This window comes from Brachycentrus maculatus, unplaced genomic scaffold (assembly GCF_059751285.1).
Source record: "Brachycentrus maculatus isolate JH-2025_06_01 unplaced genomic scaffold, ASM5975128v1 h1tg000028l, whole genome shotgun sequence".
NCBI classification, from domain to species: Eukaryota; Metazoa; Arthropoda; class Insecta; order Trichoptera; family Brachycentridae; genus Brachycentrus; species Brachycentrus maculatus.
Window position 1 is genome coordinate 568751 of NW_028280782.1, and position 13668 is coordinate 582418.

General features: G+C 32.1%; 1 protein-coding gene across 1 annotated transcript; it reads left to right on the forward strand.

Annotated features, from left to right (window-relative positions):
• Nucleotides 1-1486: 1486 nt before the first annotated feature.
• Nucleotides 1487-12591, forward strand: LOC148312955 (endocuticle structural glycoprotein SgAbd-2-like). Its single transcript, XM_088270791.1, has 5 exons — nucleotides 1487-1619; nucleotides 3136-3323; nucleotides 7228-7316; nucleotides 10554-10718; nucleotides 11600-12591. Exons 1-5 carry the CDS (start codon nucleotides 1611-1613, stop codon nucleotides 11725-11727), a joined length of 579 nt encoding a protein of 192 aa, XP_088126917.1. The 5' UTR covers nucleotides 1487-1610; the 3' UTR covers nucleotides 11728-12591.
• The last annotated feature ends 1077 nt before the right edge of the window (nucleotides 12592-13668 follow it).

Here is a 13668-nt window from a genome sequence, read left to right on the forward strand (position 1 = left end):
TTCCTGTAAGATCGTAATCTCCCCTGATCCGATTTACAAAAAAAGAGACACATTTTACAACAGGTTAACCATGAATATCACAATTTAAATCTGTACGTTTAAGAAAAACTCGATTTGTGGAGTAATGTTACGCATGTGTTAGCGCGAAACTCGACTGGGACGCGCACACACGCGTACCTAGGGACCTATTCGGAATCATATCCTAAAATCATATGTTGGAGAAATGAGAAGGAATATTCCACTTTTGCCAAACATTGAAACCATGATTTTGATAAAAATATTTAATAAAAATTCTTACACAAATCTAGTATTATTACTACAATTTATCGTCTTTGTAGACTGTGAGAAGAATATAGAAGTCGGTATTTACAGACTAACTCATACATTTACCCAGACTTTATTCGTTTTCATTTATGATCATGTTCTTCTTCATCCGGGCTCGTCTTAGTAGACTAGTTTGGTGAGCTCTCCTCGTTCTCAGGTAGATCTTAGATAACATCACGTAGACCATGCTTTCGAATCATGTTACCTTTCTGTAGCGCCCAAGAATTTATTGGTTTTCCTCTATATGTCTTTCGAGAAAGATCCATAGAAATCGCTTGGTTTACAGTATGTTCAGGTTTGCTATGTCCTATGTGCTCATATACTAAACACATCTAGTAAATAAAGGAAATTAAATGGATTACAAATCGTCAATAGAAAATAAAATATGATATGGTGATATCTACAGAAAAATACTAAAAGTTTCCCCATGTGTAACCTAGAAAGATGTTGAAAATCAAATTATTGAGCTAATTTTTTTCCATAAAAAAAACAGTATTTTATGTGATTTAAATCGAATAATCAATTTTAAACTGTCCTTAATTTTGATTATTGTTGATTATTGTTAACGTTTTGTTTGTTTGTTTTTTTTTTTTAAATGCTGACGTTCTTTATTATTATTATGTGTGTGCGTGCGTGTGCGCGCATGTGTGTGTGTGTGTGTGTGTGTGTGTGTGTGTGTGAGTGTGTGTGTGTGTGTGCGTGTGTGAATGATGCATGTTTAAAAAATACTGTAGAAGACACATTTCTAAAAAAATGTATGGAACTGATTTTTAAAATGTTTTAAAACTATTACATATTTTATGCATAAGTATGTGGATATTGTACATATTGAGTGAATATTTTGTTTATACTCGAAAATGAATATCATTTTATAATCTATGAATAACCCGAAAATGAAGCTGTTTAAAATGAAGTACTCTAAAAAATACATTTCCAAAAACGTATTATAAGATATCGTCCGTGTCTTATTTGGTATACCTCTCTTTTCGGCTCTTACACTTTTGGTTTGAATGTAAAGTTTTGAGAATTGCACCTCTAGAGTAACTAGTTTAATCGGGTGAACTGTATCGCCGGTGGTAGGTAGTTACACTAAGTACCATAAAGGTATCGACTTTACAGAGACAACTGGAGAACATCTCACAGTATAAATACTGGAGCATCCTTAGAAGCATCATCAGTCGAAACAGTTTGAACTGTCCCATCAAACCATCCTGTCTTGTGCTTTGTACCTTAAGGGTGAATTTGTGACTTTATCTTTTCAAAGGAAATAACAAACTCTTATTACCATGAAACTGGTGAGTGCAAATCCTTTTTACCCTTGTAACATTCAATTTAATTTTTTTTTTTAATATTGAAATTTTTTCTTAACTTTTTTTAAGTCAAAAATAAATAGTTCTGACCCCAATTCCCAATTACAATTATGTAAGAATTCTTCTTGTTCAAACCCTCATATGCACACCAATGGTGCATAGGGCACTGCATCATATAAACGCAGCGTTATCTTGATATTTAACACATGAAGGAAAGGTGATCAGCCCTTAGGTTCAGGTACCAGTCCGGGGTAATATTGAGAAAATATCATAGTGAAAAGATCTTTTGTATTTTTTTACCCCCTCCTGAGAATCGAACCCGGGACCTCCCGAGAACGGTAGCCAAGCGTGCTGACCATTTCACTACTATGTATGAATTAGTATAATAAAAAGTAATAATCAACAAAACTGTGAAAAGTATAAAAATCATCTAGTGCACGACTATGATAGTCACTTCCACCTACAACTAAGGGTTGATGGTCCCAACAGTGATTAATACATATGGATGTAGAGCACTTCAATACATTGTTCCAAACATTTTTAATTTGTTGTCGGCGTTGGTAAGAGGGTAAAAAATATGGAGCAAAGGCAAAAAAGAGGAACGGGTTCATATCTTTTTTATGTTTTTAAGTTTTCAATTTTATTTAAAAGAAAACTTTTTTTTGTTTTTTGATAGTATTTTTTGTATTTTATATAAACACTATTATTCTAGTTTTACTTATAATACCAATCGTATTCTTGTCAGTGCCTTTACTATGACCTAAAATATATTGTATATCCACACACAGGTCATGCCTTTGTGGAATCTTTTTTTGTATTAAATTTTTTTTTTTGTATTTGAATTTATGTCATGTTTGTATAATGCAAAAGAATTAAAAAAAAATTGTTAAACAGTTTATTTAAATATTGGTTTAATTATGTTGAAAAAGAAAAATAATGTATGAAAAAAGAACTCCACCGACAAGACACAAACTGTTTTCGCATTTTCCGAAAATGTTTATAATTTCATGTTACGAATTAATAACGCTGCGTATCATTTGTATATGCATATGTACGTAAATGTTTTTTTGATAATTCAAACCCTTATCCGCAATGGTGCATAGGGCACCGCATTATAAAAACACAGTGTTATCTTGATCGTTAACACACGAAGGAAAGGTGATCAGCCCTCCGCTTCAGGTACTAGTCCAGGGTAGTATTGAATACATAGTAGAGTGAAAAAATCACTTTTATTTATTTGATCCCCCCTGGGAATCGAACCCGGGACCTCCAGAACGGTAGCCGAGCGTGCTGACCATTACACTACGGAGGCGGACAAAATATTTTTGATAAATAAGGTGAAATTCTAAAAACTACTAAAAAGTTTTTTTTTCCAATTTTATTTTATTTGACCAGTGACCGGATTTCGTCGTTACCAACATCATCAGTCTAGTAGGAGGCTAGACGAATTTCTATTTTCTACACACACAAGTCAGGGGTTGAAAAAAAATTCCTTTTCCAGTTCGTGTTCGCTTGCTTGGTGGCTTCTTGCGTGGCCGGCCGCCTGGAGAACACCTACCTGCCCCCGTCGGGGGCCGCCCAGTCGGGGGGCTCCGGCCTGAGCGCCCCCGGAGGGGGCCCGGCTGCGCCTCCCGTGGCCATCTTGTCGCAGACCAACGAGAACAACGGAGATGGATCCTACAAATACAGGTAGTGTGTAAATTTATTCAAAAAGCAATTTTTTTTAACCAAGAATTTTCACTCAAATTACATTTTTTTTAAACATAAACAGTTAATCCACTCACGAGTAGGTATTAATAATAAAATAATCATAAAACCCTTATCCGCACTCCGATGGTGCATAGGGCACTGCATCATATAAACGCAGAGTTATCTCGATCGCTTACACACGAAGGAAAGATGATCAGCCTTCCGCTTCAGTCCAGGGTAATAAACATTACAGTGAAAAAAAAAACACTTATATTTATTTGACCCCCCTGGGAATCTAACCCGGGATCTCCAGAACGGTAGCCGAGCTTGCTGACAATTACACTACGAAGGCGGACACTTTTACACCTATAAAATTTATAATATTGTGCCTGATTAGGGTCATGATAAACAGTGTTGTATGGTATTTGCTATTGCAACTGGTCTGGGTGTTTGTGATGTGATTTTCACATTTCCTTATCTAAGAATCCTACCAATTCGACTCTAATTTTTACGCTTCAAGGAGCATTTCGATTATACCTCTTTTTCAATTAGATATACTTATCTCTGTTTTGAATATTGAAAGCATTAACTTTGTGGATCATATTGATATATTATTTCAAGAAATAAAAATACTTTGTGTTTTGATCCACTCACATTTTTAATAACCAACTAGTTTCGGCAACAACCTGTTGCCCTCTCCAGTCATAAATTAAACCCTGAAGAGGGCAACAGGATGCTGCCGAAACTAGTTGGTTGTTAATAAAACTGTTAGTGCATTAAAATACAATGTATCTTTGTGCACTATGTACAATGTAAGTCATACAGACAGTTTATAGTCATAAATTTAACCATGAATAGGGCAATAGGTTGTTGCCGAAACTAGTTGGTTATTAAAAATGTGAGTGGATCAAACCACAAAGTATTTTTATTTCTCGAAATAATACATAAAACTCTACTTGTGAATGGGATGAGACGTCATCACAAGATGCTCCTCATTTAGTGTGGGTATGTCCAATTTTTTAAAAAGAAAGATATAAATCGGAAATAGTATGTCCAAAAAAGGTATTCAATTGACAAAAATTGATGAGGCAATAAGACATTTTGATCTATCGAATTTAGTGGTGTCTTATTTTGAGAATATGATAAGACAAATAAATGAGCTATGTGACAAATCTTGACTGATATAACATATTGAATCCATTGTGTCTATTGTATTGTTGTATTATTTGTACTGTTTTTAGGGATCAATTTTATTAATTTATTATAAACTATACATATTATTTTATGACATCTCATCAAAGATGAAGAAGAATATGGAAGTCTGGGCATTTATTTAAAAAAAAAAACCTTCTTTACATCTAACCAATAGATGTCTCAAGTTAAGTTCTAGTGATTCAAGAACAAGGTTTCTAAATTGGTTCATATATACATATATAGAACTTCCAAGAATTTGAGTAGTGAGGTTGTCAATAATGGGTAGAATTGGTGAATGTTACACATGTGTAAAGTGATCACTCAAACCAGCCGATGACGGTCGTCAGCCCCGTAAATGCCCAGACTTCCATATTCTTCTTCATCTTTGATGAAATGTCATAAAATAATATGAAAATAACTTCTGTAATTGGAGATAATCCAGATTTTGTGAACAAGTATTTGGACACACTTAAAATGTTGTAAATAAACTATACACATCCAATTTCACTTTTTAGACAAAAAAACAAAATATGCAATTAATCCTTGTACATAAAAGGCAAGGATAATTTTCTAGGGCAACTAATAAATATTTTTAAAAAAGTATCCTACCTGCAGACTAGCATTTAATGGCTATGTGGATTTAAAAAAAAAAACAACATTTAACCAATTAGCATTTTTATTTGTATATGTAAATAATTAATCATAGAATTTAATGAACTGACAATAAAAAATTACCTAGTATATGTAAATAAATATAAACATATAAAATTCACATTGTTATTATACATACTTATGAAAACAAATTTTAACTTCTGATTTTGAGTAGTTTTCTCGTGATAACACAACTGATTAACGATATTTAAGTTCAAATATTAAAGGTCGCCCAATTCACAAGTTTAGCGCTTCGAAAGGCACTTATAAAAAACGATACATCCGCTTTGTTTATGTTGTATTTTTATTATCATGTCGTGATTTCTGTAACATGAAGAAAAATACCAATCTAAATTTAATAATGTAGAAACTATATTGTCAGTTTAAAACCAAACCTCTAAAAAAACACACCCTTTACAATCGTTATTCAAAGTATCTTTCATTGTTAGCTTCAGCAAGCTTTACTGATGGTAGTCTGTTTCTTTAGACACGACACGTTTAAAAACACGAAAAAGGTTTTTCACGATTTCCTCATTAAAAACCTTTTGTAATGGATTATATTCATCACTTAATAATAACAATATATTTTAATAAGATCAATTTAATTAAGTTTGTAGTTTTCAAGGAAAATAACACCTGTTTATTTGAAATAAATGCAAGATCCTTCCCGATTATTTAACATTCTGTGAGACGCCTGATAATGACATGATTCTTGTGTCCAAATCCTTGTTCACAAATCCGGGTTTCTCCGCTTATGATTATTTTTTAAATATTTAAAACGTTTTGAAATTCACGTAATAAAAGTTGAAAGGATCATTCTCACACTTTCTCTCTCTCTCTCATCTCTCTCACACACTGTATCCTACCTTAATCCAGTTAAAAATGGAATATGTGCGTGAAATCAATGTTATCGCAGCCTAGCGATATTGAATATCTAACGAAAGAAATAAATCTATATTTTTAGCACTTTTTCTATGCCTTCTATGGTTGGAAAAACGTCAGTTTGACAGTATTTTTTACTTTTATAGGCTCAAAAAAACTTTTTTTATTCCTTTGATTCTTGGTCAATATTTTGTTAGAAAAAGTTGGTTTATAACCGGAAACGTAGAATACACACAAAACCTGTGTACCAATTTAGCATAGACTCATTCAAGCGTTCAATGTTTAGCGTTAGAAAAAGCTTCGTGCAATTGCCGCTAGGTTCTTCTTTGAAAATGTTTATATACATATGTATATAAAACTAAATGTTTTAAATAGATAAATATACATATTTGACACATTTTGAAATACTTATTTATAAAACAAAATAATAGAAACATTTTATAAAATTAAACAACTTTGTTTTAACCACTTTTTAATTATTAGTACACTTTAACCAACCGGTTTCGAAAAAAACCATGTCATAATCAGGGTTTATAAAGTTCAAAAACTTTAATTTTATAAAGTTTATAAAATGTGCCACAAAGTATCTGCGAAAAACATTCAAGAAATGAGAGAAAAATGTTTATAACATGCAATCAAATACGATATGGTCGAATGATATGATCTATTTCTGATCTACCCATCCCATTTTTCAATTAATAATACCTCTTTTATACTAAGTTTCATTTTTAAGACTTTGAAAATAATGATAAGCAGGTTGTATATCTTTACTGCATAATAATTAAACCTCTTTTGACTAAAAGAGGAATGTGTTTTGTGAAAAGGTTTTGTTTGCTGTATTTCTGGGTTTTTGATTTGTAGTTCTATATACGTTACCGTAAAGTGTGTTAATTGTGATTCGTTTGTTTTGATGGAACGTGCATTCTGTTGTGTTATATGATAGTAATTTTAAAATGCACAAATATTGCAGTTTGTTGACTGTCATAAGCTGTAATTCGTTGAATATTTCCTCTATGGGAGTCAGATCGTTAAATATTATTTTAATACAATATGTTGAATTTTATAAAGCATATATTTCTTTTCGTCAATTGTTGTTATATTTATACGTTTTAATATTCTTTGTTTCATAATATACTTATAACAATAACTGAATTTTCAAATGATTTTATTTTTACAGTTACGAAGCTGAGAATGGAATCAAGGTAGAGGAACAAGGAGAACTGAAAAACAAGGGAGATCCTGAAAAGGAAGCGCAGTCTGCTGTTGGTAAGAAAAAATATTTATATTATTAAAATCGTTACGAGATCTAGATAGGTCAGCGTGAAGTCACAAATCTTATATGATTCAAACGCTAAGCAAAATATTACTTTCAAATTCATATTACATAAAAAAAACAATTGATATTGCTAAAAAATTAATAAAGCAATGTCTTCTAACCAATTAAAAATACACTAGTGATATTGGTCAAAACGTTTGATGACTTATATGGCTGTTTGCAATCAGATGATAGATAGTACTTGAACATTAATTTAAAAAAAAACATAAATTACAAATTGATGATAATAAGGAAGGTAAGGCAAAGGGTGAGTTTAGGGAAGGAGGCAGAGGGAAAAACTAAGGGAGGAGGTTTGATGGACAGTTAGGATTCTAATGATAGATAGTAATGTCGCAGACGTTTCTTTAAAGTTATTACAGAATTATTACCATACCACATAGTTGGTGCTTTTAATATACAAAAAATAGTACTAAATCAATCAGATGGTACCCTAGAGATGAATTTAATGATGCATAACTAATTAGCCCTGTCTTCAGAAAACCATAAATAAAGATGCGATGGAGTCATCAGCTATATGCCTATTATTATAAATTCTCTGTACACATTCTCGCACAATTGCTCAACCCGCATACACAAATGTATATAGATACATATGTATCACACATATCGCTCAATCCTTTCAACAACGTCATATATTTAATAAAAGAAAGTTGATTTTTCAGCAGATGGTTTTTAAAATTTAAAAATATAATAAAATGTATTAAAAATAAATATTAAACCACTTACAGAACTTTTTACTGTGCAAGAGATCTTTTTAGGTAAAACCTGAAGGTTTTTTCCATTTGATAAATATTTAGTATATTTTAAAAAATAATTGAACAATATCTTTTCTTCAAAATGCAAAAACAACACTTCCTGCCCTGTAGCGGGTAAATTAAAAATATTATTTCTTGAATGTTTTTCGCAGATATTTTGTGGCACATTTTACAAACTTTATAGAATTCAACAATTTTGTTTTAACTACTTTTTTATTGGTACACTTTATCCAACCAAAAAATATTAATTAAAAAATATGCCGCTTTTGCTGGGATATAGTACATTTCCTGGGCATACCGAAAACACGCACAACAGAAAATTGACGTTTTTTTTTATATATGACGTTGTTGAAAGTAGTGAGCGATACGTATAAACATACGTTATATACGTAAGGCTTATCTGCATCGATGTGGGCAGATAAAGTTTGGCAACATGTCTTGCACGATGACTTTTATTAAACTATCAAATTCGATTCCATATTTACCGAATTTCGCCTGTCGTAAGAGGATTTACAATATTCAACCTGCATTCACTTATTGGAGTTTCATCAATATATTTGTACTATAAAAAATTCAAATTAATGCTGTGAACGGAGTGAATGGTGCACTGTAATCAGTAATTTCAATTTAAAACCCTTAATTATAATTCAAATTATAAGCTAAAATAATCAAATGAAAAGGATATTTTATAGCGTTTCTCATGTCTGTGATTATAATCCAGTATTCGGACCTCACATATATTTCTGCTCATTAAAAAAAACTTCTTTCATCTCACAATAGATGTCTCTTGTGAAATTCTAGTGATTCAAGCACTATGTTTCAAATATCAACAATATATATATAGAAGTTCTAAAAATTTTACTTGTCTGGTTGTCAATCATGAGTAGAATTAGTGAATGTTACACGTAAGTAAAGTGATCACTCAAACCAGCCTATGAGGGTTGTAAGTCCCGTAAATGCCCAGACCTCCATATTCTTCTTCGTCTTTGATGAGATGTCAAAAAATAATATTGAAATATAATTTCAAACCATTAACTTCCATAAAACGTCCCCTCCGATAACGCGGTACTTATCTCAACGTAATAGGGGGGTTTATTGTTTACAACATTTATCATATATCGTTGTTCCGCACATTCTTTTGAGAGAACGCATTTCGACAAAGTGATAGTAAAGTAAACATGAAAAATTAAACTTTATTTGACCAAAATAAATTAAGTAAATTCACATGAATTTAAGCGTTAAAATGTATGGTGTAACAAGTAGTAACTGCCTCGAGTTACGGCTTGTGACCTATCAGTCAGTTGGTACCTTTGTGTAATGTACACAGTTAATGTGAACCCGTTGGAAACAAACCCAAAGGTTAACAAAAAGCAACCTTTTGCAATGAGCTACCGAAAATCACCAAGAACCGGTTCTAAAGCGTTCTTTTAAGAATGGAATTATTCATAAGTCTTAACCTTTTTCTTCTACTTTTTCTTGATGTTAGAGACCCTGTGGCCTGTTTTTAGGAGGGATTACCAACTTAATCGGTTCCTAGCTCTCTATCTAATCTATTTTTTGGTGGTTGGTCGTACAATGCAATGTGAAGGAGTCTGGATGGTTCCATTCTCCTCACATGCGCATATCATTGTCTTCTTCGTTGCCTTCCCCACCTACCGACATCTTCAATCTCGCATATTTCTCTTATCCTGGTGTTCCGTATTCTGTCTCGTAGACTCTTGCCAGATATGCTCCTTCGAGTTTTCATTTCAATCAAAGGAAGCAAGAATTAACAAAGCATTGCGTAATTCTCTACCCTTTTCATATTATGGTAATGCTCAAAATTTTTATTTGTGAATAATTTTATGAACTAAGTAAGTTGTTAACAATTAAACGAATTTGTAGAAGACAGTTATTTTTTATTATTTTTTTTTTACAACGATTGGGTGTGTCCAAATACTTGTTCACAAATGTGGGACTCTCCACATAGGAGTTATTTTACATTTTTGACTTCTCAACGTATATGAAGAAGAAATTTTGGCATTTACAGGGCATACGAACTGTCATATGCCGGCATGAAATGAATAAATTGATGTGAAATGCATCGAAACATGTATTACAATAGGTTTTGAGAAAAAGTGGTCTTTACCAAGTGAAATTTAAAGTAAAAACAAAATATTCATTTCCAAAATATTTATATTAGATTCGACTTATTTCTTGAGCGAATAAGACTTTAATATTCCTTAGTTTTTGTGAAGTATTAAACGTTTTGTTTATTTATATGAATAATATTTAAAAAAAACATATTTAGTCCGCCTCAAAATTGGTCGTATGCGAGTGTTTCATTTTAATATTGACGTAAATTTTTTCACTATTTTACTTAGTTTGTTTTAAGGTTGATTTTGTGTGTAATGTAAATGTTTATTCCTGTAGGATCTTTCTCATACCCTGGACCCGATGGAAACATCATCACTGTGACGTATGTTGCTGATGAGAACGGTTTCCAGCCTAAAGGAGACCATCTGCCTACCCCACCTCCGATCCCAGAAGCCATCAGAATCGCCCTGGAACAAAATGCGGCCGAGGAAGCCGCAACAGGTAAATAACTTTACTAACTGACCTTCATACATCTTCTACCTGACTCCTCCGTCTTATTCTTGAAAGTTGAAGACCATCGCCTCCACATGATCCTGGACCAGCCTGATAAGGGTAGCTGCCTCCGGTATTCCAAACCACTGTTGAAGATTTTTAAGCCATGATGTTTTCTTACTCCCCTAGCTTCGTCTGCCCTCTTCCTTTTCCTCTACTGTAAGATATAGAAGAGCACATTTTTCTCCACGAAAAATGTGCTTTTTCATCTTTTGACATTGGTTAGCATTTTTAACAGTATCTGGCTCCATTCCAACTAATTGTCTTTGTAGACTGTTGAAGTCAGCTCTCCTCGTCATCAGGTTGTAGGTCTTTCTTTCGTGGAAAACGTCACCTAGGCCATGCCTTCGAATCGTGTTTTTTTCTGCAGCATCCATGAGTTTTTTTTATCTTCAGAGGATGTTATGCATCTAGAGAGATGTTATTCAAACAAGTTTCACGGGTTTACAATATGAACAGTATACATGATATGTCTTGAAACACCAAGAAAATGTGATCAGCTTTGCTTTTCAAGTACCAGTCCAGGGTGATATTAAATAAATATTATACTGAAAAATCACTAATATTAATTTTTACTCTGTTGGTAATCGATACCTCCGACGAAGAGGCTGCATGTACTTGCATATTGTAAGATACGACTTAACCAATAAAATTGATAAAAATACCTTTAAAATATGAAATATCATTAAATTTTGTAAATAATTTTCACAAACCTTTCAAGGTCTGACTTCAACCTCAATATTTTAGTATCTTTATCCATCGCAAACTGCATTCTCTGACTGTCGCAATAACCTTGCAACATGTGCAATAAATATTTTTCTTTATTTCAGCTTCATCCGGAAATGGCTACCCGGCCGGAAATAATGGATACCCGTCGGGTGGTCCATCCAACCAGTACGTACCCCCCGCGAGGCCGGGTAACGGAAATGGGGGAAATGGTAACGGATACAGATATTAATTCTTCAATTTACCAATCACACAACGACACATGACAGACCAACGCCGCAAAGTCAACAGGAAATGAATCGGGAAATATTTATTTGAGATTATTAATGTAGTTTAACGTATTTTAAGCTGTGATTTCAACAAACAGTGCTGAATTAAAAATAGCTTATCTTCTTTTAAACTAAAGTCTAACTCGGTAAATACCATTATTTCATAAAATCTATTGTGACACTGTTTCAATGCATTCCGCATCATTTTCAAACACCGTAGAGATTTACAGAAATAGTGGTTTTTACCAAGTGAAACTTGAATTAAAAAAACAATTAATCCTGTCTTAAGGGATATGGCAAGAAGAAAAAGATTGTCTTGAAATGTTTGTAAATCAAATAATGATAGATACCTTTATACAGTGCTTTCTATACTGAGCTTTAAAGCATATCACCAAAGGATTAAAAGCACTGCAAGATAAAGCAAAATATTTTTTTCAGCACTGTAGACCTGGCATACGTTTAAAGGATTATGAATCTGTATATACTTAGTAATGAATTTGGGATCAAATCAATGAATGAATGTATTTATAAGTGCATATATTTTCAACTTAAGTGTGATTGCATGTGAATATTATTATATTATCATTGTGATTTTATAATACTATTATATAATTGTAGATATTTGTATACCACCGGAGTGATTCATTTATATGTCTTTTTTAAGTGTATATTTTGAATCAAACTATTCAAAATTCATTGTAAATTTACTGTAATATATGTCATATAAATCGCATACGCAAAATTGTAATTTGTATATGCTGTGAATATTTAGAAAGTTGATAACGTATTTATATTTTGTACTGAAATTGCAAAATACACTATAAAAATAACGAATTGATTTTTCTTTATTATTCTTCAAACCTTTGTCCACAACCAATGGTGCATAGGGCACTGCATCGTGTAAATGTAGTGCTATCTTGATTATTTATTTCATGAAGGCAAGGTGTTAAACCTTGTGCTTGTTGTATCCATCTAGGTAGATATAAAATAAAAATGAGAGTGACAAACTTTCATACATTTTTTCATCTCAACCTGGATGAAGAGGAATGTGGAAGTCTGGGTATTTCCAGGGCTTATGACCTGTCAAAGGCTAGTCAACTGATCACTTTAGCAACATTCACTATTCTACCCATGATTGACAACCACACTACTTAAATTTTCGGAACTCCTACATTTGTACCCATGGATTTATTAATCTCATAACACATGTAATTGTACACACTTTTTTATCATATATGAGTTATCAGCAACCCTGTTGATGCCCAGATATTCTTCGATATTCTTCTTCTTCTATGTTCAGACGTTCATATAAAAATAACTCCCTAGTGGAGAAACCTAGACTTGTGAACAAGGATTTTGACAAATTTCAAATGTCGAACTAATATTGAATTGAATAAAATTTAAATGCAAATTTATATTTTAAATATTAAAATGAAAAACTGACTTTTAGGGTATGCTTTGTAGTTTTATTTAAAATAAAACCTTCAAATCGTATCTTTTGATTCGCCTTGTTATGGCATTATCAAACTACAGGCAGCAGTTAATATTTTTTATTTCTTTATTCAAATAAACAATTCAGTCAACCCTAGAAATAAGTGTTTGATTTTATTTACTCGTATATATATATTTATTGATTTGGCATTTAATTTGTAGAACTCCATTTTAATTTATGAACTAATTTTAAATCAAATACAGATTTATGAGTCTACTAAATTTAGTAGACTAAAAAATCTGTGTTTGATTTAAAATTAATATTTAAATAATAAATTATGGAGTTTAGGAATTTGGAAGTTTTGGTTCAAACTTCAAATCAATAAATAAATGCAAATTTTTCACTAAGGGGATTTCTCTGTAGATTGGCGTTTAAAATAGCCTATCACGTTATATAACGATATGACGATGAT